Raw genomic sequence first — 23,575 nt, 5'->3', positions numbered from 1 at the left:
TCTCGACATAGTAGTCTCGCAGTAACATGTGATCCATAGCCCATCGGTCTCTAGCTGCCCCAAGCTGGCAGTCCTCACAACATTATTCATTCCACTGGAATACCCCTTTAATTAGTTTACCACACTGAAATCCTACATTTAGTAGCTTGAAAAAAAATCAATGAGATAAACGACAGAAAACAAAGTTTGTAAAGGAGTTAGATTTATAAATATAAAACATTTTGACAAGTCCTTCCCAAGCATACAGATAATACACAGGTCGTCATTTGTCCAAACTGTTGAAACTAGGGAGAATTTAAGTTTTCTATTAAAGCTTCGATTGCTTTCATGTTTTTGGAGTTTTTTGGTTTGGTCACGATGCCCTTGAGTCCTTTTTTAACTTGGGATGCAATTTCTTCATTTGAACTCTGTAAAAGGCTATAAATAAAAAAAATATATATATATCAGAAAAGTATGGGCAAGATCAAGGAAAACAACATTAAAAAATAAAGATGCTGCATGCAATTATTCTACATGTTTTTCTGGAAAATAATAGCTGAACTGTTTTCCACTAGCACACGCTAGATGCCGTAATGTCCCTTTTAATTTACAAACCAAACAGCAGCGAGGCGAGCCACTGTGCAATGATGAAAAACATTAATATATTTAAACCTTGTAATCCCAACCGAATAATGACTCTGTACCATAATGCTCCATAGAACACTGTGCTTTTGAGTTACTGTTACCAGCTAAACAATAAGCGAAGGCCAACAGGAGCAGAGTTAATGACGGCTGCCTAACAATATGTACAGAAGTAAGAGGGCTAGGTGATTACAATGAACAAAGAGTAGAAGCCCACGCTGAGCTGTGCTTCATTACAAGTCAACTTTCTGGGTTTCCTAGCTGCGCTGTGTGAGCCAGATCCATTTCTCCTAAGGGTCAGTCTTGCAAAACTCAGCCAGCCATTCCTAATGAGGATTAGAGAGGTGAATAGTGCAGGGTCTCAATGGAGCTGGAATTAGCATGGTTTGTGACCTTCTCCATAACACACATGAATGGATGGAAATGGGGAGCGATTAAAATCACAAAGTAGAAGTAATAACTAGCAAAAGTTGGAAAACATTAAGCAAATACATTCGCAAAGCTAAAACTTACTTTTATTTTTCTCAACTCATTATCAAAACATATATTCCTCCATTTGCAGCTATGAGTTTCTGATGTTATTTCTAGAAAATTTCAATCCGCAACTGTAGTTCTTCAAACACACGGATCTGTCTAAAAGGTCCCTGATCCTAAGGCCTTATCCACATGTACTCAGCATTTGTAAGCCAAAAGCAGGCGTGGATTGAAAACACAGAACAGGTGTGAATCTCTCAGGTAGGGCTCAATCAGACAGCCACATAAAATTGGACTGAGATTGGACTGCAACAAACAGGCTGGCATGCAGCTTTCCAGATAAGAGTGTGACCGCTTCATAGGTTTCTATACAGCAGTCATACTTGGGTCAGGAGAGCCGCCAACCAGTCCGTGCATTGTGGCAAGAACTTGGTCCGTTTCATACAGCCGTCTGACTGAGCCCTTATGGGTTTTCTCTGTGGGATCCATTTCTGATTTTAGCTTACAAATAGTCATGCAAAATACTGATATGTGAATAAGGACTAAAGGGGTTGTCCGCTACTAGGACAACCCCTTCTTGATGTAAATGTTTGGCCCCAATAAAATAAAAAGCTTATACTCACCTCCCGTGCTGGTGCCGTTCCAGCGGTGTCAGCACTCCCTGTCCCGGGGCCCCTATGCTGTTGTTGTGACACGTGACGCCGGCGCCCAATCAGAGCTAGCGTCACTGTCTTCGCCTTCTTATGAATTGAACATGAAGAGGAAGTGATAGCAGCCACAGCCCTGACTTCCTGTTCAATTCGTATGAAGGCGGAGACAGTGACGCTAGCTCTGATTGGGCGCCGGTGTCACGTGTCACAACAACAGCATAGGGGCCCCGGGACAGGGAGTGCTGACACCGCTGGAACGGCACCAGCACGGGAGGTGAGTATAAGCTTTTTTATTTTATTGGGGCCAAACATTTACATCAAGAAGGGGTTGTCCTACAACACCTTTAATGCTGAGATGACTAAACTTAAAACCTCCATAAAATCTTGTTTCCTAGTCCATTAAATACAGTATTCCCATTCCTTATGTCTTCACCAAAAGGTCAGTACCAGCGTTGGTAAAATGCTGTAATATAAAATTAGCACTGACCACAATGGATGACATCATAAATGGGCCGAAAACCTCTTGGTTCATTATTAATTACTTAACTCTATGTCCCACCTTAGTGCCAAATGCAGCCCAATATCAATAATTTAGTAATATAAGATAAATACAAGTATAATTCAAGATGTAAATCCATAAAGACCTATTTTACAGATATTTCAGATCACACTTGAAAAGGAATCTGCAGTTTGTGAACGTGGGCCAAAATAGTGTTTCAGTTATATAATGGTAGCACACTCCCAGACACCAAACTTTCCTGCAGGTTACTTTATTCTTTAAAATCTGCTCCTAAAATTGAGATTTGTCCATTGCTGCCTCAAATTTGACAATTTTCTTTTCCAATCATCAATGATATGTATTTTCTGAGTTTCAGTTGCATTTTTATACATCGTAAAACATTTAGTAATTTGTTCACACTTTGCAAAAAAAAACCTGTATGATTATTTATCACTTTCACAAAATTTTTCATATCTCAAAGACATGTCAAAAGTTTTAATAGGTTCGGTAACCCTCAGTGTTTGCTAACATTAGAAGGCAGAAACACTCTTCTCATCTAAGTCTCAACATAGGCTCAGGCATGTTATTGAGCTCATCTTCAGTCTCTGAGGACAACAGTACTTGCTCCTCTTTGATGTAGAGACTGCTGGGGGTCAATGCACAAATTTTTCACTGACCAAGGAGTCTCACATACCTTTATATGCCAAAAGCTTTCTAAAAGTGTAGCAAGTACTTAAAAGGGTCATCCAAGTTTAGCATGAAAGTCTGCAAAGTCTCCGGTATTGCCAGAGTGAGCGGGCAGTCATATTGCCGGAAGGTATGCAATTTGTATCGTCCACTCACATTCCTACTATATGTTCTTAGCCTCTCTCAGTGCACTTCTACTGAGAGAGGATGAGAGCAACTAGTTAGCACATGACTAAGTATGTAAATCTCACAACTGCAGCCACGTGACCACCCGCTCTCACAAGCAATACTCGAGAATCCTGACAGCATGCACAGCACACGCAGTCAGGATTCAGAGTTCTGCAACTATACATTGACTGCAGACTTTCATCACAAGCCCGGACAACCCCTTTAAAGTCAGTAAAAGACATAAATATGTTACAGGTAAAATTAAATGTTACTTATACAACACTCTAGATGGCACTCTTACCAGCAAAGGACTATGGCCCCTCGGTTTACTTTTGCCCAAGTGCTGAGGTTCTTGATGCTGACGTGTTCTACCAATGTTCTAGCAAAAGATGCTGATAAGAAAAAAATAAAAAATACAGTTACTTTGAGTAAAACATGAATATATCAAAAGTCCAAGAATAAGCATGGCACACACTAATACATTTTTGAAGCTTTTATTCCATTAAAAATACAACAATTCCATGACCTTTGGGGTAAGCAGGCTTGTAAGGCTCCCTCCTCACAAAACTCACCACTGTGGCCGTTCTGCGTCACACATGTTGCTTCTAAAGGTGGTTTTTTATTTATTGGTCAAACATGGACACTAAGCTCCACCTATTGAAATGTGCCATTAAACCTGATGTGCATATTGGAGGATATGATATTTTGGGGCCCAAAACCTGCAGCAATCAACAAAGCTGGGCAAGGGTCCGGAACTGGAATCCAAGATATTCTTTTCAAAATAAATAATTATAAACACACAAGACACCTCACCACTCTACGCTCACATGAAACTCTCCTTAAGCATCCTTGTACAATCAGGATTTTTCTTCCCTTTACCTGGAAAAAATGCTTAGACAGATCTTATACAGATCTCCAGTCACTGCCGTCCTCTGGTTACACAGATTTGTTTGAGGAATTAGCTTTTGCAAGACTCTGATTCCTGTCCAGATTTTTGTGGGATTTCTGAGCAAATCTTAGTTGTTTTAAGAGATAAACTGTAGGCTAATGCAGTTTATGCCCTAGACAAAGCCATGAGGCGAAACCTTGGTTTGAGATTCTGTAAGGCAAACTGCTGTCTTTAATGTTTTAAGCTACATCTGGACTTTAGTTTTCTGTGTACACTGAATAAACCTTGCTGGAATTCAGATCTTGTAATGGGATTGAACGATGTACAGATTTATCTTTTTGAACTGAGGTTTGAACAGAAATAGCACGAAAATCCTGTAAGAAAGTGGACCTGCCTTAGTCTATTTTATCTCTTATAACAACTAAGATCTGCTCAGAAATCTGACAAGAATCTGGAAATGAAGCAGAGCCTCGCAAAAGTTAATTCCATCAAACAAATAGGTGTAACTGGATGAAGGCACTGACTGGAGATCTGTATAAGACGTGCATTTTTTCCAGGTTAAAAAAAAAAAGAAAAATCCTGATTGTATAAGGATGCTTAAAAGGAGTTTCATACAAGAGCGAAGAGTGGTGGTGTGTCTAATGTATTTGTAATTATTGGAAACACTGTACAAGATTTGTTTAAAATCATTTTCTTTTCAGATTGCACAATGATGCTTCATGAGTTTCATGTGACAATGTAGAGCAGCAAGGTGTCTTATGCTTTTATAAATAGCATCTACATTATCTATGTCAAGTCCATCTTAATTTTGTGTGCCAAAACATTATATTTTGTCGTTGAGAACGGTGAATATGCACAGAAATGGGTAAATTTACATCCTAATACTGCCATAAATCAGTAAGAGTGTCAAATTGTGTTTTACAATTGCAAATTTTTCTGTTTTCCACTTTTCTGAAAACTTTTTAAAAGTGATTAGAAAAGTGTTTGTGGCTAAAAGAGAGGGCGTCAGCCTCCAACTAACCAACAGATTTACTAAGATTCACGTCCGAAACTGGTGCAGATAACATTGCAAATCTATGGATGGGAATAGCAGGCGTATCTTTTAGAAATTTGGCAAGTTTCACCAAAGTGAGATGACTGTATTTGAAATTGTACTCTTTAGGCAAAATTTACTAACATTTTAAATTAACTAAATTTTCCTGATTAGCATAAAGCGCAATCTTTTAATGGACAAAGTGTTATTTTAAAAGCAACAATGTTCATTCAGAGACTGGCTCCAGTAAAAGAAATCGGAGAAATGGCAAATTGGCGACATTAAAAACAATACAATATATCAAAGAAGTTTGTCTTAAGAAACCCGAACAATGAGGGGGGTGTGCCACCATACAACAAACATTGGCATGAGAAAAACAAAAAAGTAAAACTCCGTTAGGCCAAACGGAGCCTGATTAAGATAGCTCACAGAAGGGTAAATCAACATTAATAAAGACTGTCAAATTTAGGTGTTAATTACCCCACTCCAGGATTAAAAAGATTGCAAAATAAGTCAGAGGTGAGAAAAAAAATCCCCAGGGAAATCCTTAAAATAAAGCTGGAGAAACATATCTAAATGCGATGGCTACCTGGCATTTGATCAGCCCAGTGTGAAAACATGCACCTTTTCTGCCTTGTGAATGGACAGAAAGTTCTGTAAATGTCCATAAAGACTTTAAAGCAGTAGTCTCTTCTGTGGAGTGACTACAGACTGCACAAACATATCCTCTAGCAGTGGCTTTGAAGATGTTTCACTAGGTGGCTGAATAAATAAAATAATATATAAACTATATAAATGTGAACAGTATGCTGTAACGTTTGCATCCAAAAGTATAAACAGAATGCAGTAACAGTATGAAAGGGTCTGCTGGAAGCATGGCGCAGTACCGGAATACCGGATACATTCTAGAAAAGTCAAAGACATTCAGCATGCAATCTCTTACCTTCTTTACCATGTTCTTTTAAGTCCTTATCTTGCTTTAACAACCATTTCAGCACAAGGTGACCAGCAGGGTGCTCCGCAATGTGAAGCTTTAAAGAACCACAATGAAGATTACGCTCAAACCCAAGGGGGATACTGCGTCTACATCAAATGCTACATGCAACCAATCTTTCTTTGATGCACTAACAAATGTCGCACAGTAAGGGATTCTATAAGGAGCCTCCAGTGTTGTTTTCTACATAGTATTTCAATTAATTTGAAAGGTACGCCAACATTTGGGAATGGCAAAATTTAATATGCAGTATTAAATAAACACTACCACAAAGTTACAAGATAAACTAAGAAAAAGAGAAGTTTAAAAAGGTTGATACTAACATCTCATTGCTGTCAAATATCTATATTCAAGGTATTTGATTTATTATGCCAGGCTATTTTTTTCCATTAGATTCTGCAAAATATTACACTTTTTCAATTGGTATCCTTATAAAATAATTGTTCCCATATCTAGATATTACATTATTAAAAAAACCCAAGATAGATCTGACCAGCACCTCCAAACAGAATGAAGCATATGTGAACAGGTGCAAGAATACAGCAGCACACTGAATGCACTAAGATACATACAAAGATGTCATTTACATCATCTATGATTTTTCTGTCATCAGGGGATATTGGTAGGAAAATAAAGGAATAACACATGTTTTTCATTTTTTTTTTATGACCACAAAGGACTAAAGAAATACACTAATAATTATTTTTATACATCGAACACTTTTTTTTATGGGGTTGTGGTTAGTAACATCAATTTGGATTACCAGTGGCTTTCTTTTTATTCATTACCTATTTTTTTGTTTTTTATCTATTTTTCATATTGTGCCCCCCATTAGGTCAAAAAGACCCTTGGAGGGCATGTCTTCATTGAAATAGTTTTTTTTTACCTGATATACCCGCTCCAGTTGCAGGGAACATTAGCTACAGTTACAGTGGAAATGCAGCCTCCTGGCATGACCTAGCAGCTCATACTCCCTCCCTAGACCCTTGGGTTGGGAGGAGGAAGCGCAGTTAGTGCTTCCTATTACTGTATACACAGAGCGGTTGTGTTTACAGCACTCGGGAATACAGAGACGGTAATAAACCGTTCCTGCCTTCTCTATGGAGAGCTTGGCTGCGTCTAATAATTGTGTGCAGCTGCTCTATTTTGCAATGACATTTTAGTTGTTGAAGATTTTCGGCAGCATTTCTGCACTATTAAGGCAATATAGGGTACTTGCGTTTTTGGGTGTTTTTTTTTTTTTTAAATGCCTTTATCGCGTGTTTTGACACTGCGGTTTGTCTCTTTTTGGTATGTCATTTTAAATAAAGCTGCTTTGTTTTGGATATTTCTTGGTATTTGACTGACAAAACTTAATTGTTACAGTCTTGTGCAAATTACATGCATTTTTAATGTGTTTCAGCATCGGAAACGCAGTGAAAACACATGTTGCAGATTTCAAACTCGCACCACTGGTCAGTTCACGCTGAGTGTAAATGAAGTACAGCGGGCAGGAAATTTCCATAAATCCCATTCACTTCACTGGAACTGTAAGACACAATGCCTTAAAGCCTGTAGGCGGACGGGAAGTAATTAAGTATTTCATCTTGGGACCACCCCTTTAACTTTAAGAAAGTACACTATATCTAACAAGAAACACAAGAGTTAGCTTGCAGGCAATAAAACAAAAATGTATAAATACCTCTCCATCTTTGCCACCTGGTACAAAATCTTTGGCAGCTATACTGGCAATTGCAGACATGACAGTCTGAGAGTCCCCCTCCGCATATAACAAAGTATTTGTCACCATGGTACACATTGCATTCTGTAACACCAAATCTTGTATGTTCTCCTCAAGGTACTTTAGCAATGGCTCTGAGACAGCTTCCAGCAGCTCCCGGTGTCGCACCGCAGGATCCTTTTTGCTGTAAGGAAAGGACAAAGGTAACAAAAGCAAATTGGAAGTGTTTAAAAGGACAAAAGTCACCAGGTTTTTTTTTCAAATTACAGTGAAGCAGAGATTCAATTATAACCAGCCGGCCACTGTGCAGCGTTCCCACTACATCTGAATCCAGAGAGGGTTATGCTTTTAGTATCACTTTGCCTGCTATGCCAGCAGTTTGTAATACATAATATTTGGTTAGGGAGCTGTCATACTGTATTCAAGCACCTGGTTCAGTGGCTCAGTCAGGGCTTACGCTCGAAACCACCGCAAAACGGAATTCGTATGTGCCATAGACTATAATGGTGCCAACAGAGGGAACGTGCGCTCTGTTCAGCATTTTCGGGCGCGTACACCCACTGGAGACGAACACCCAGACGCAGTGTGCTATGTCTGAGAGTCTGCCTCCAGTAGGCGTACACGCCCGAAAATGATGTAAGTCGGAGTGTACGTTCGCTCTGCCGGCACCATTATAGTCTATGGCACCGTCAGTGAATACGCCTGAATCCAGTTTTGCAGGGTGGTTTGGACATAAACCCCTGACTGAGCCACTGAACTGGTGCCTTATAAGTCAGTTGCAATCTTAAAAAGTAAAGTATTGGCACACCTCTTAATGAATTCTTTATTCAGTCCCATTACCACGGTGTATAAAATCCAGACCCAGGCCTGCAGCTAGTCCCGCCCCGTGCTCCTGTCTGGGACTGTAGACAGGGTCTTATCCTGGTGCTCTAGGCCAGATCAGCAAGATAAGGCCTGCCCACCCCATCTGTCTCTCTCTATGATGAGGAACATACTTGTGCTTCAGGGCGGCCTGTGGACAGGTCTTATCTTGCTGATTTGTCCTAGAACACCAAGGAAAGACCCTGCCTACAGTCCCTCCCCGGAGCACGAGAATCTCATTAGCTCAAAGCTGCAAACATTGATTACACAAGAACCACAAGACGGATTTCTTCACCTCCGGCATCATTTTAATCAGTGTAACAGTACCAACATGACAATTCCTGTAGTTTACTTAGCAAAACCCTGCTGACAGGTTCACTTTAACTACACCTTCCCACCTGTGTGTTTTTCCTCTATGTCCACACCCCATCTACTTTGACAGCGTTGGTTTTACAGAGCCAGAGAAGGGTGGAGATGGAGAGAAAACAAGCAGATGGGAAGGTGTTCTTAAATGTTTGGTTGCACTATGAAGCGCCGAGTGCTTGTATTTGGTTCGGTCATTTTGTGTACACAGAATCTCTTTAAATGCTTGTATTTGGAGCTAAAAATCACTTTTGCAATTTGGCTTCATTAAAAATTTTGTGCCGTTTGGTTATTACAGGCTCTTTGTTTTCCTGCACATTCAACTCTAATGTGGTCTGTGGTCATAAATCAGCATAGAGGAGCTTTATAAAAAAGTTCTAAACTTTTTCATTGGACTGTCAGAATGAGCTCACTGACAGATTTTCAGTTAACCCATTTTACATCCAAAAATAGTGCAGCACAGAGGCTATATATAAATGGCACAGTTTAATGAAACAATTACAAAAATGACTTGTACAGCTGATCTAACAGTCTTGTAGTCTCAGACACAGCTGAGCGGTGATTGCCAGCGTCTGGGACGGAGGTATGAAAGCGCCCCCAGACGAGACGGACGCCGAAATAAGCTGCAAGTGGAAAGGTTACATGCTACGTCCATGAACATCTCTACAAAAGAGTAACAGAGCACAAAACAAAAATGATCAGCAGAATCAGGGGCTCTCATGGATTTTTAAAAGGTATTTAACTTTTTTTTTGAACCAGGAGCAAACGGCAAGTCTTAAGAAAAAAAGAAAAATTGTCCCCAAAGGTGAGCAACCACTTTAGTCTTTAAATGATTATAGGGAGTGTTAAATGATACAGCTTCTTGCCGCTGCCAAGCTCTATCTAGACTAAGCTTACTGCATGCTATTATACCATTGAACTGAATAATAAAACAGCACGCAGTTTCCACCTTTATCATTTGTCGGTCTATGGAAAGTGTTGGGAGCAAAAGAAAAAAAAACGTAAAAAAACCCACAAAACTAAAATGGCACTGACCACTATAAGGCTATATTAAGATATTGACCAGCACAGAAAGCCAGACCTAAAAAAAAAAACAAAGCGTTAAAAGGTATAGAATAAATGGGTATTCCAGCCTCCAATCAAACCCGTACGTAAGGAAACGACTGAGCTAAGCACTAGGCTTTGTAGGTGCCACACTGAACAAAGAAACAGCATGCTTGTCTGGCCACCACTTAACGGAAACCCCACCTTGCCCTGACTATCTAAGGAGCGCTGTGTGACTCCCCACCAATCTCTTAGCAGGTCTAGTCAGTGTTCAGAACTCCACCCAGCTAAACGTTTCAGGCTGGGATAACCCGATTCACTTTCACCCTCAACTGGTGAGGTGGGGTTTGCCACAACCCAGGGAATTTTTGTTCGGCTGCCATTCTTTGAAAAATGCTGGTATGAAGATAAGTGTCTCTCAAAAATTTGTTATACTCATGTGTAATCAATCGCCAATAAGAAAACGATTAAAACAGACGTGATCTTCGCATTTTCTGTAAAAATAAGAGATTTCTAAACACTGGGGTATAGGAAACCCCACATCACCAGTTGTGTGACAAAAACCCCACATCACCAGTTGTGTGACAAAAACCCCACCTCACCAGTTGAGGGTTAATTTGTGAACCTGATTCTTCTATACAGAACCTGGCAGCAGGCCGATTTGCAATAGACATGCTTACAACCTTCACAAGGTTTCCCAGAATTAGAGAAACATGGATGTTCCCTTCCAAAAACAGCGCCACACCTGTCCATGGGTTGTGTCCGGTATGGAGGTCTAGATTCACTGAAATGAATAAAAGCTGAGCTGTCCATGTCAGACAGGTGTGGTAACATTTTTTAGAAGCAAGTAGCCACGCTGTTCTAATCTTGGACAACATTTTAAAGGGAGTCTGCCACCCCAGAATGGCATTTAAACTGCCTAAACATTTACAGTGCCTACAAGTAGTATTCAACCCCCTGCAGATTTAGCTGGTTTGATAAGATGCAAATAAGTTAGAGCCTTCAAACTGCAAACGAGAGTAGGTTTTATGAACAGAAGCATAAATCTTACAAACCAAAAAGTTATGTTGCTCAGTTGAATTTTATTAAATTTTAAACATAAAAGTGTGGGTCAATTATTATACAACCCCTATGTTTAATATTTTGTGGAATAACCCTTGTTTGCAATTACAGCTAATAATCGTCTTTTATAAGACCTGATCAGGCCGGCACAGGTCTGTGGAGTTATCTTGGCCCACTCCTCCATGCAGATCTTCTCCAAGTTATCTAGGTTCTTTGGGTGTCTCATGTGGACTTTATTCTTGAGCTCCTTCCACAAGTTTTCAATTGGGTTAAGGTCAGGAGACTGACTAGGCCACTCCAACACCTTGACTTTTTCCCTCTTGAACCAGGCCTTGGTTTTCTTGGCTGTGTGCTTTGGGTCGTTGTCTTGTTGGAAGATGAAATTACGACCCATCTTAAGATCCTTGATGGAGGAGCGGAGGTTCTTGGCCAAAATCTCCAGGTAGGCCGTGCTATCCATCTTCCCATGGATGCGGACCAGATGGCCAGGCCCCTTGGCAGAGAAACAGCCCCACAGCATGATGCTGCCACCACCATGCTTGACTGTAGGGATGGTATTCTTGGGGTCGTATGCAGTGCCATCCAGTCTCCAATCTTGGTCTCATCAGACCATAGAACCTTGAACCAGTCTGTCTCAGAGTCCTCCAAGTGATCATGAGCAAACTGTAGACGAGCCTTGACATGACGCTTTGAAAGTAAAGGTACCTTACGGGCTCGTCTGGAACGGAGACCATTGCGGTGGAGTACGTTACTTATGGTATTGACTGAAACCAATGTCCCCACTGCCATGAGATCTTCCCGGAGCTCCTTCCTTGTTGTCCTTGGGTTAGCCTTGACTCTTCGGACAAGCCTGGCCTCGGCACGGGAGGACACTTTCAAAGGCTGTCCTGGCCGTGGAAGGCTAACAGTAGTTCCATAAGCCTTCCACTTACGGATGATGCTCCCAACAGTGGAGACAGGTAGGCCCAACTCCTTGGAAAGGGTTTTGTACCCCTTGCCAGCCTTGTGACCCTCCACGATCTAGTCTCTGATGGCCTTGGAATGCTCCTTTGTCTTTCCCATGTTGACCATGTCTGAGTGCTGTTCACAAGTTTGGGGAGGGTCTTAAATAGTCAGAAAAGGCTGGCAAAAGAGATCTTTAATCCACACATGTGAAGCTCATTATTCTTGGTGCCTGAACTACTTCTTAATACTTTTGGGGGACCAAACAGAATTCTTGTGGTTTGAGGGGTTGAATAATAAATGACACTCTGAATTAACTTTTAACGTTTTTAAAAAACAACAACAAAAAAAAAAACAAACAAAATTTGCTGCAGTGCATTTCCCACTTCCAGGCTGATCTACAGTACAAATGTCACAATGCCAAGTTAATTCTGCATGTGTCAACCAGCTAAATCTGCAGGGGGTTGAATACTACTTGTAGGCACTGTATATAGGGGACCTAGCCCCTATTTGAATTATACTAGGCAAGGATAGCTTAACTAGTAAAAGAAGTAAAGACCAAATTTTATTTGATATGCAAATGAGGGTGCTTCAGTGTACTCTTGGTGAGGCCAATGCTCTGGTGCACCCTCACGCCATCCTGTTTGCATAATAAAGCCGATACCTCACATTTATGGACACGCCCAGAGCGAATACTGCATTTCCTGTCTGTGCCTGGCCAGTGGCGGCCACAGTCCAGCAGGAGCTAGATGTCAGAGCGTGCCTGCAGCGGCTGTGTGCACGCCCGCACCGACACAGAGTACTCTGCGGCAATCATGTAATGACAGTGCGCAGGCAGGAAACGCAGAGTTCGCTCTGGGTCTTGGAGACAAATCAATGTTTGGTACAGGCTTTATTATGCAAATAGGAGGGTGTCACGGCGCACCAAAGCATAGGTCACATGCAAAGGGTGCACCAAAGCATAGGTCACATGCAAAGGGTGCACCAAAGCACAGGTCACATGCAAAGGGTGCACCAAAGCACCCCCATTTGCATATGAAATACAAGTTTGTTTTTCATTAACGACAAAGTTAAGCTATACTTTACTTGCCTTGTATGATTTAAATAAGGGCCAGGTCCCCTACATAAATGTTTAAGTAGTTTAAATGTCATTTTGAGGATGACAGCCTCCCTTTAAAGGGAACCTGTCACGTCCTAGCTACCCTCTACACTGCCCCCCATAGCATTGTTAGTGATGCACATTGCATCACTAACAAGCTTTTTTCATTAAAATTGTTGGTATTATAATTATTTTAGAACCTTTAATATACTTATATCCTACCTGCTCATTCAGTCATAGGGGCGTGCTTGTCATATTCAGTCATGGGCGGGCGCAGCATTCACTCACTGCTGGTGTCGCCCATGTATTTGAATCCTGCTCCCGGCAAGCGCTGATATTGTGGGGCGCAGGCGCACTAGTAGATGTCCGGCCACCTGCGCAGTGAGGCTGTGTGATTACCAGCTTCACTGCGAATGCGCTATGACACGCTATGTTCCCCGTGCGTGCGCAGTGAGGCTGTGTAATTAACAGCTTCACTGCGCATGCGCTATGATTCTCTATTCCCCGCACTTGCGCAGTGAGGCTGTGTGATTACCAGCTTCACTGCGCATGTGCTATGACGCGCTATGTTCCCCGTTAATCACACAGCCTCACTGCGCATGCGCTATGATGCTCTATTCCCCGCGCTTTTGCAGTGAGGCTGTGTGATTTACCAGCTTCACTGTGCACGCACAGGGAACATAGTGATTCATAGCGCATGCGCAGTGTAGCTGGTAATCACACAGCCTCACTGCGCATGCGGCTGGACATCTACAAGTGCGCATGCGCCCCACAATATCAGCGCTTGCTGAGAGCAGGATTCAAATACATGGGCGACACCAGCAGTGAGTGAATGCTGCGCCTGCCCATGACTGAATATGACAAGCACGCCCCTATGACTGAATGAGCAGGTAGGATATAAGTATATTAAAGGTTATAAAATCATTATAGCGGCACCAATTTTAATGGAAAAAGCTTGTTAGTGATGCACATTGCATCACTAACAACGCTATGGGGGCAGTGTAGAGGGAAGCTAGGACGTGAAAGGTTCCCTTTATAAGTATATTGCAGTCTTACAAGTCCATGTAATATTTGATTTTCTTTTATTCATTTACCTTTTAAGGAAAGGAACACTTTAAAAACTTGTGTAAATCTATGTATTAACAATTGCATGATTCTATAAGCTGCACATCATAGATGATGTCTACCAGCATGAGACTGATGGGCTGTGAATTTCTCTAGGATGTCTTTAACATTAATCACCATATGGGCCTTCCACAAGGCTACAGAAATTAAATATTCATTTCTAGACAGATCCAGTATTCATCTGCTCTAGTTACAGAAAATAATGCGCTATGTGAACTAGGCCAGCCTGGAGAACACAGCATGTGTGCAAGCACACGCATCCATTTCATAAGCTGAAACATCAAAGCTGTATGAGATTTCGCAGGAGAAGGAGAGTTTGATCATCTGCCATGTTATCTAGCCATCACTCAAGAGTCTCTGCAAAACAATCACAAAATGTACAAGGGTACACAACATGTAGGATTGTACTGCTTGAAAATGCCATAAACCATATGGAAAAATCCAGTAAAAAGGCATAAAAAAAAATAAGCCACAGATTTTCAAACACACCATATTTGTGTTAAAATTGGCCACTTTTTGATGTTCGAGGGAACCGGTCACCAGTAGAGATGAGCGTTGTTCTACTCGAACTGTTTGCCAATCTCAAATTCGAGCTGTTTTGGGCGGTGTTCGAGCCGTTCGGCGAACACGAACAATTTGATAAAAATTTGGCTGTTCGAGGTTATGTTCGATAACTGTTCGTGCACCAAAATCATAACTGGATTTTTTCTCAGTAATGATGAAAATTAATGTTAATACGCAGTTTGAGTGTACAGCGGGGCGGGGGGAGGGGCAGGGGATGGATCTCTGCAGGAACAATGAAGATCTCCATTTTTTTTTCTCTTTCCCGCATTTACAGTGGGGAGGTGCAATCTGTCAGCCTATCAGCAGCGCACACACGGAGCGAAGTGCTTTTTTTCACACAAGCAAGGGCATGTGTCATTGGCAGTGTATGTCACATGTCCTTGCCCTATAAGACCAAGCCATTTTCCCCGTCGCCACCATTTTCTCACTGCTGCAGCTGCGTGTTAGACGGCACCGCTGTTGCTGTGTGCGCTATACCTTGTTAATTTCAAGCCAATTTTCGCACAAATCTACAGATAGCTTGGGAGTAGGGAATAGTTGTGATTGCAGTCCTTTTAAGGACTAGGTTACAGCATTTCCTACGACTTTTATCAGGCAGGTCTGTGCTCTTAAATAGATAGGTTGTGGGAGTAAAGACTAATTGTAATTGGAGTCCTTTTCAGGACTAGGTTACATCAGTTCCTATCAGTTTTTGCCAGGCAGGTCTGTGCTCTTAAATAGATAGATTGTGGGAGTAAAGACTAATTGTAATTGGAGTCCTTTTCAGGACTAGGTTACATCAGTTCCTATCAGTTTTTGCCAGGCAGGTCTGTGCCAGTGCTGTGCAAGTTTTTTTCACAGCATTTGGCTGAATCTAGCAAAGCTAATCCTTTTTGACCTATTGCAGAGTGTGTTAGTCAGTGGAGTAGCCTATCTGTGTTGCAAGATATACCACCTGTGTATAGAATACCAATTTTTTTACTGCACCTAGTGAAGTAAAATCTTTTGGGCATAGCATCATTCTATTAGTCCATCTATACTGACCTCCATCAGGTTGCAAATTAAAACTAATTTTTATCTGCATCTACAGTACCTCTGAAAAAATATTTGGGCTTCTAGCTGTGTGTGGGACTTGTTGTATTAGTCCATCTATACTGACCTCCATCAGGTTGCAAACTGAATATATTTTTTTCTGCATCTACCTCTGAAAAAATATTTGGGCTTCTAGCTGTGTGTGGGACTTGTTGTATTAGTCCATCTATACTGACCTCCATCAGGTTGCAAACTGAATATATTTTTTTCTGCATCTACCTCTGAAAAAATATTGGGCTTCTAGCTGTGTGTGGGACTTGTTGTATTAGTCCATCTATACTGACCTCCATCAGGTTGCAAACTGAATATATTTTTTTCTGCATCTACCTCTGAAAAAATATTGGGCTTCTAGCTGTGTGTGGGTCTTGTTCTATTAATCCATCTATACTGACCTCCATCACGTTGCAAATTAAAACTAATTTTTATCTGCATCTACAGTACCTCTGAAAAAATATTTGGGCTTCTAGCTGTGTGTGGGACTTGTTGTATTAGTCCATCTATACTGACCTCCATCAGGTTGCAAACTGAATATATTTTTTTCTGCATCTAACCCAGCCAATAGTTTTGGCCTAATACCACAGTTTGGCCACTCAGCTCTGCTCGGTTACCATCCATTGTTTTTTTGTGCAAACAACTCCAGAGTTGTGAATTAGTTAACCACCAAAATGAGTGGAAAAAGGCCTGCTGCTGGTGGAAAGGGGAATAGGCGTGTTGGGAAGGGGAAAAAAGGTTGTGTCCGTGGGGTAGGTGTTAAAGCAACAGTAACATCTGCAGAAGAAAGACCATCTTCCAGCCAAACTAAAATGTCTACTTCTTTTAGCGGACAATGTGATAAGATCCCTTTCTTACGGCCACGCCAATCGCTACAAATTCCAGATGAGGCACAAAAACAGCAGGTGCTTCAACGGATATCAAGTGCTCCTTTAAGTGGGCTCTCCTCCACATCAACTTCAACATCACAAATACTCCAGTCCTCAAAGGTGTCACCCCAATCGCACTTGCTTCCTCACAGCTCCCAAATCTCCAGCTGCCTGTCTGAGTATGAGGTAGAACAGATGGTTGAGTCTGCAGAGCTATTTACTCATACTATAGCCTGGGAATCAGAGGTAGACTCCAGCGCTTCTGTGAATCCAGACGAGGAAATGATCTGCACTGATGCCCAGAATCTTTATGAGTCGGATCCAGGACCAGACGCAGAAGGTTCTGACCATAATGTAGACCCTCATTCCCAAACTGTAACTCCTGTTGGTGGAGACAATGAGGAAGACGATGATGAGACTCAAATACCTGATTGGAGCGACAACTTTAGTTTTTTGTCAGGGCAGGAACAGGTTGGCTCTGAGGACGACGGGTGTGATAACGCACAGGGTGATGATGATGAGGTTGGAGATCCCACTTACTGTCAACCCACAGTCAGCCAAGAGAGGAGGTCAGCAGAGGAGGTGGAGGAAGATGCTAGTGACGACGAGGTCAGGTTGCGCCTTCCTGGACAGAGACGTAGTACTGGAAGCACGTCAACAACTGCATCCTCAAACGCAACTCTGCCTCTCACCACAAGTCGTGGTGGCTCTTCAGGTCGCATGGGTGCTAAGCCTTGCATAGCCTGGGCATTTTTTCAGATCGATAAAGATGACCCAACTCGTGTTATCTGTAACATTTGTCAGCAAAAGCTAAGTAGAGGCCAAAAAATACATAGTTTGAGTACTTCATGCATGAACCGGCACATGGACATGAAGCATAAGTTGCAGTGGGAAGCTCAGTGTGCTACAATGCGGCCTAGCCGGCCGGGCCAACCACCGTCTGCCATATCTTGTGCATCCGCGGCCTCTTCATCCTCTGTGACTGGGGGGACATCAGTCACACCTGTTTTGGGGCGCAGACCTGCCACCTCTTTACCCGCAAAAGCCAGCGTGATTGGCAGGTCATCATTTTCTTTGGAGGTGGTAACAGCAGCTGGTGTTGAGCGCTGTCCGACATCGACAGCACCACCTTTGGATCAAGGCAACCTAACATGTCCGCCTGCATCTTCCTCACAGACCGGCAGTTTGCCGGGGACACCCTTATCAACCCCGTCTAAGCACAATAGCCAGCCCTCGGTCCCTCAGATGTGGACAAGTAAAAGACCATTTCCTCCTAGCCATGAGAAAGCTAAGAGGTTGAATTTCACCATCTGCAAGCTCTTGGCTACAGAAATGCTGCCTTTCCGCCTGGTGGACACAGAGGATTTTCGAGACCTTATGTCCGTCGCAGTGCCCCAGTACCAGATGCCCAGTCGGCACTACTTCTCAAAGAAAGGTGTGCCTGCGCTCCACCAGCATGTCGCACACAACATCACCGCTTCTTTGAGAAACTCTGTGTGTGACAGGGTGCATTTCACCACAGACACTTGGACAAGTAGGCATGGACAGGGGCGTTACATGTCGCTGACTGGGCACTGGGTAACTATGGTGACAGCAGGACAAGGGGCTGCTGTCCAAGTCTTGCCGTCCCCACGAGTTGTGCGATAATCCTCTTTATGTCAAAGTTCCTCCACTGCTTCTGCCTCCTCAACCTCCTCTCGGTCTTCCACCTGCACCCAAAGCCTGTCTGGTCATGCCACAAGCTTTCTAACTGCGCAGAAGGGATCCTGCACACCTCCTTACTATGCTGGCAGTAGGGCTCAACGTCATCAGGCGGTTTTTACATTGAAATGTCTGGGAAATGTGAGTCACACAGCTGAGGAGTTGTGGTCAGCTCTGGAGAACCAATTTCATGAATGGTTGTCTCCACTGGACCTGAAACCAGGGAAGGCCGTGTGCGACAATGCTGCAAACCTGGGTGCGGCCCTTCGCCGGGGCAATGTCACACACGTGCCTTGTATGGCTCACGTGTTGAACCTGGTTGTCCAGCAATTTTTAGCCCACTATCCCAGACTAGATGGCCTTCTGCAGAGGGCACGGTCGCTGTGTGCTCACTTCCGCCGTTCGCATCCCGCAGCTCAGCGACTTACATCTCTACAGAAGTCGTTGGGCCTGCCACTTCACCGGCTAAAATGCGATGTGCCTACCCGGTGGAATTCAACTCTGCACATGTTGCAGCGACTGTGGCAGCACCGACAAGCCCTGGTGCAATACGTTCTGACGTATAGCCTGGGCCAACGAGATTCAGAGGTGGGGCAAATCACGCTGGAGGAGTGGTCTCAGATCAGGGACCTATGCACCCTTCTGCACAGTTTTGAAATGGCGACGAAGATGTTTAGTGCTGACGATGCCATTATCAGCATGACTATTCCGGTGATTTACATGCTGGAGCACATGTTAAACAGAATTCGGAGTCAGGTGGTGGCACAAGAGGAGGTGGAGGAAGTAGAGGAGGAGGAGTTGTATGCGGAAGGGCTAACATCTGCAAGGTCCAGACGGTCGGCAGCACCAAGGCGGCAGGCATGTGAGGGTGGGGGAGATGGTTTTACCAGGGCGCATGGTAGCAGCCAAACTAGTGAGGAAGGTGCAGGAGCCCAGGAAGAAGTGGAGGACGAACTGATGGAAGACTCATCAGATGAGGGAGACCTTGATCACATTTCTGTTGTGCGAGGTTGGGGGGAGAGGACAGAGGAAGGAAGCATGATTGTTACCTCGCCACCAACACAACAGGGACTTGGTGCTCCTGGATGCGCAACACACATGAGTGCCTTCTTGCTGCACTACCTGCAACATGACCCTTGAATTGTGAGAATTAGAAATAATCCTGACTACTGGGTTGCCACACTGTTAGATCCCCGGTACAAAAGTAAATTTGCAGAAATTATTCCTGCCATAGAAAGGGATGCACGCATGCAGGAGTATCAGCAGAGACTGTTGCAGAATCTTACATGTGCTTTTCCACAAAATACCAGTGGTGCACGTAGTGAATCTCACAGTTCCAACTTGCCAACCGTGGGACCGTCAAGTGTTCAGCACTCAAACCGTAACAGAACCACAGTATCTGCTGGTAACATCAATTTTGCGGAATCATTTCACCACTTTTTTAGCCCATCCTTTGCAAGGCCACAAGAGACAAGAAGTCTGACACATAGTCAACGCCTAGAGACGATGGTACAGGAGTATCTCCAAGTAAACATTGAAGCCACGACTGTGTCACTGGACCCTTGCTCTTTTTGGGCTTCCAATCTGGATAAATGGCCGGTGCTAGCCACTTACGCCTTGGAGATCTTGTCATGCCCCGCAGCCAGCGTTCTGTCTGAACGTGTGTTCAGCGCTGCTGGTGGTGTGCTGACAGATAAGCGCACGCGGCTCTCCACTGATAATGTAGACAGACTCACGTTCATAAAGATGAACAAATCATGGATCCGAAACGACTTTTCTACCCCTGTGTCATCCTGGGGAGAGTAAAAGCTTGATGATTGGTTAAAATCACCCTACCAACCGTTTTAAGCTTTCAAATTACTAATCATGTTTATCTGTATCTTGACTGGAAAATAATTTGGGCTTTGTAGCAGTGTGCAGCACTGATCCTATTAGGCCATCTATAATAAGCTCCACCAGATTTAAAATTAAAAATAATTTTTAGCTGCATCTAGCCCGGAAAATAATTTTGGGGCTCCGAGATGCGCAAGACACATAAGTGCCTTCTTGCTGCACTACCTGCAGCATGACCCTCATATTGTCAGAATTCGAAGTAATCATGACTACTGGGTTGCCACACTCTTAGATCCCCCAAACTTTTCGATCAACCTTTTCATTTTAATAAAGACCAAAAAAATGGTCATTTTTGAAATTATAAGCATTAGCAGGTTGTTAGAAACTGAAATCAAACAGTTTTCAACTCAAAACTTTATTCTAGGTGATGTTACATTTTCACATAGGACCCCTTGTTCGAAAGGAGCTTCTGAACTCTCTCGTCCATTGAATTTGTCAGGTTTTGGATGGTTTCTGCTTCAATTGTTTTGCATGAGGACAGAATACCCTCCCAGAGCTGTTGCTTAGATGTGAACTGCCTCCCGCCATCATAGACACTCCTTTTAATGATGCTCCAAAGGTTCTGAATGGGGTACAGGTCAGGGGAGCATGGGGGTCACACCATAAGTTTGTCCCCTTTTATGCCCATATCAGCCAGAGATGCAGATGTTTTATGTGCAGCATGAGATGGTGCATTATCATGCAGAAAAATGATCTTGCTGTGAAATACACGGTTCTTCTTCTTGAACCATGGCAGGAAGTGCTGTTTGAGAAAATCCACATACATTATGGAGTTCATCTTTAGCGCCTTCAGGGATCCTAAAGGGGCCGACAATCTCTCTCCCCATGATTCCAGCCCAAAACATTACTCCACCTCCTCCTTGCTGGCGCTGTAGCCGTGTTTGCGTGGGGTGTCCATCAACCAGCCATCCTCCACTCCATCCATCTGGACCATCGAGCGCTGCACGGCACTCATCCGTGAACAAAACAGTTTTGAAATCAGTCTTCATGTAATGTTTGGCCCACTTGAGCCGTTTCCGCTTGTGTGAAGTGGATAGAGGAGGTCGACAGGATGGCGTATGCACAGCTGCAAACCTCTGAAGGACCCTGCATCTTGTTGTTCGGGGGACGTTGGAGGCACAAGCAGCTTCAAAAACTTGTCTGCTGCTATGACAAGGCTTTTTTGCCGCTGCTCTTTCAACCTGACGTAATTGCCTGTAGGAAAGAGTCCTCAATTTGCCCTTATCAGCACGCACACGTGTGTACTGTGAATCAGCTACATACTTCTTGATTGCCAAGACACTTCATCCTGATCATCGCACAATGTTGATTGTAGTCATGCCTTGACCTAAACACTCCACAATTTGTTGCTTCTCAGCAGCCGACATCCTTTTTCTTTCCCATTTTGGCAGAAAATGTAGGCTGCTGAATAATGTGAGAGAGCCTTCTTAAGTAGTCTTGCCTTTCATTGGACACACCTGCCAAACTAATTAGCACTGGTGTCTGCAATTGCTTACAGTGATATAAAGAGCCCTGACACACATCACCATCAATGAGTTTAACTGACAAACAAACAAATTCTTCCCTTATCACTCCTAAACACTTTTTGCATAATAATTTGGAACACAGTGTACATGTGCTTTTCCACAAAACACCAGTGGTTCACGCAGTGAATCTTACAGTTCTAACTTGCCAACCGTGGTCTGTATGGAGTTGTTCAATAAAGGGCCCAAAATTAAGATAACATAGATGGGAGAGGTCTCTATGAATAGGAATTCCGAAGTATTTGATACCCTGTGAGGGCCAGGCAAAGGGAAAGTTGGACTGGATGGAATCCTATATGGATTTGGGGAGGGAGACATCGAGGGCCTCAGACTTCGCTGCATTGATTTTAAAATTTGACCATGTAACAAAGTGATCTATTTCAGCCATAACAGCATGGATGGATATATGTGATTGAGTGATATATACTAGGACATCATCAGCAAATAGAGAGCACTTGTACTCGGTGCCTCCCACCTCAATCCACCTAATATTGGGGTTATGGCGAATTGATGAGAGCAGGTGCTCCGTCACTAGGATGTATAAGAGAGGGGACAGAGAACATCCCTGCCTTGTCCCATTGGTGATTGTGAAAGGTGATGAAAATGTTCTGACGCGCCCCCTGGGCCTTGGGACACCCGGAGCCGGACCCTTTTTGGTGGATGCTGGTGGTTGTAGTCTCCGTGGCGGCAACCCGGTTCCGTGGCTCAGGGCGGTCAAACCAGTGGCGGAACTATTTATGTGGTTTTGATGTTTAAATGTCCGACTACGCCACCCGTGGATTGCGGTCAGAGTGAACCGCCGCTCCAGGGCAGACCGCTGAGGCTGGTGTTGTGGGTGCAGCAGAGCGTAGCATAACTCCCCACGGGAGGAGTATAGCCTCAGGGCAGTGTATGCGGAGGATGGGGGTGATGGTGCAGGGCAGCAGCAGTAATGACACGGAGTCAGTGATGCAGTCCAGGGCCTTTACTCACAGTTCTTATTATCCAGACCACGTCTGCAGGTAACGGCTGCCCACGTCGTACTGTGCTCACCAGGTGAGGGGCTCAGACAACTCCCAGATAACTTTGGAGCGCTTCACAGGACCCCCTTTGTGTGTCCTTTGTCTGGCCTTTCTTACCAACCCTTCTGTCCGGCTGCCTCGGGCCTCCTCTTGGTAAACTTGGCGCCAGTTTCCCTGACCCTATGTGGTGCCTTCCTAGCGGGTGTAGCGAGGGGCTGCGCCACATAAAATGTCACAGCCTCCTGTTTCTAGCTGAGGGTCGTTTCCTGCCTCCACTAGTTTCGGGGACCGGTCTCCCCCTTTGGCCTGACCCCTCCACGCAGGTGGATTCTGGCGTGCGGTGGCGACTCGCCCGTCCGCACCCCTGAGATCCCTTCGTTCCTCGTTCCTGGAGCCTTCTCCGCTCCTCTTCCTTCCTTCTCCCTCTTCCAGGCCTGGGCCTCTGTTACTAGGCCCGCCTCCGGAGCAGAGCTCATGCAGAGCCCCTGCTCCCTGCCACTTCTGCTCAGACTTCTCTGCACTGAACTAAGATGGTGCCCACCTTTTATACTCCCTTCTCAATGCATCCAGGAACTGCTTCCTCCCTGCTCCTGCACTACAGGGTTCCCCTTCCTCAGTGTTCCCTCCCCCCACTCCAGCCAGGGACAGGGACTGTCGTGCCCATCTCAGAGGCATATTGGTCGCCCTGCCCCACGGCAATGTGGTGTAATGCATGCAGGTGTCGGGTCCTG

At 43.8% G+C, this 23,575-nt stretch overlaps 1 protein-coding gene across 1 annotated transcript in view; it reads right to left on the bottom strand.

Moving 5' to 3' along the window:
* Positions 1 to 232: 232 nt before the first annotated feature.
* PUM3 (pumilio RNA binding family member 3) overlaps positions 233 to 23,575 on the bottom strand; it is a 96,468-nt gene continuing 73,125 nt past the window's right edge. The window contains exons 15-18 of the mRNA XM_073652487.1: positions 7,697 to 7,919; positions 5,965 to 6,052; positions 3,401 to 3,491; positions 233 to 417 (exon numbers count right to left, since the gene is read on the bottom strand). Coding sequence (XP_073508588.1) covers positions 285 to 417; positions 3,401 to 3,491; positions 5,965 to 6,052; positions 7,697 to 7,919 — 535 coding nt within the window. The 3' untranslated portion in view covers positions 233 to 284. The remainder of the gene's footprint in view (positions 418 to 3,400; positions 3,492 to 5,964; positions 6,053 to 7,696; positions 7,920 to 23,575) is intronic.

This window comes from Phyllobates terribilis, unplaced genomic scaffold, assembly GCF_046119375.1.
Source record: "Phyllobates terribilis strain yellow unplaced genomic scaffold, ASM4611937v1 Scaffold_1__5_contigs__length_1240528914, whole genome shotgun sequence".
In the NCBI taxonomy this organism is placed as follows: Eukaryota; Metazoa; Chordata; class Amphibia; order Anura; family Dendrobatidae; genus Phyllobates; species Phyllobates terribilis.
The sequence above is the reverse complement of the archived record's forward strand: the minus strand, read 5'-3'. Positions and strand labels throughout refer to the sequence as shown.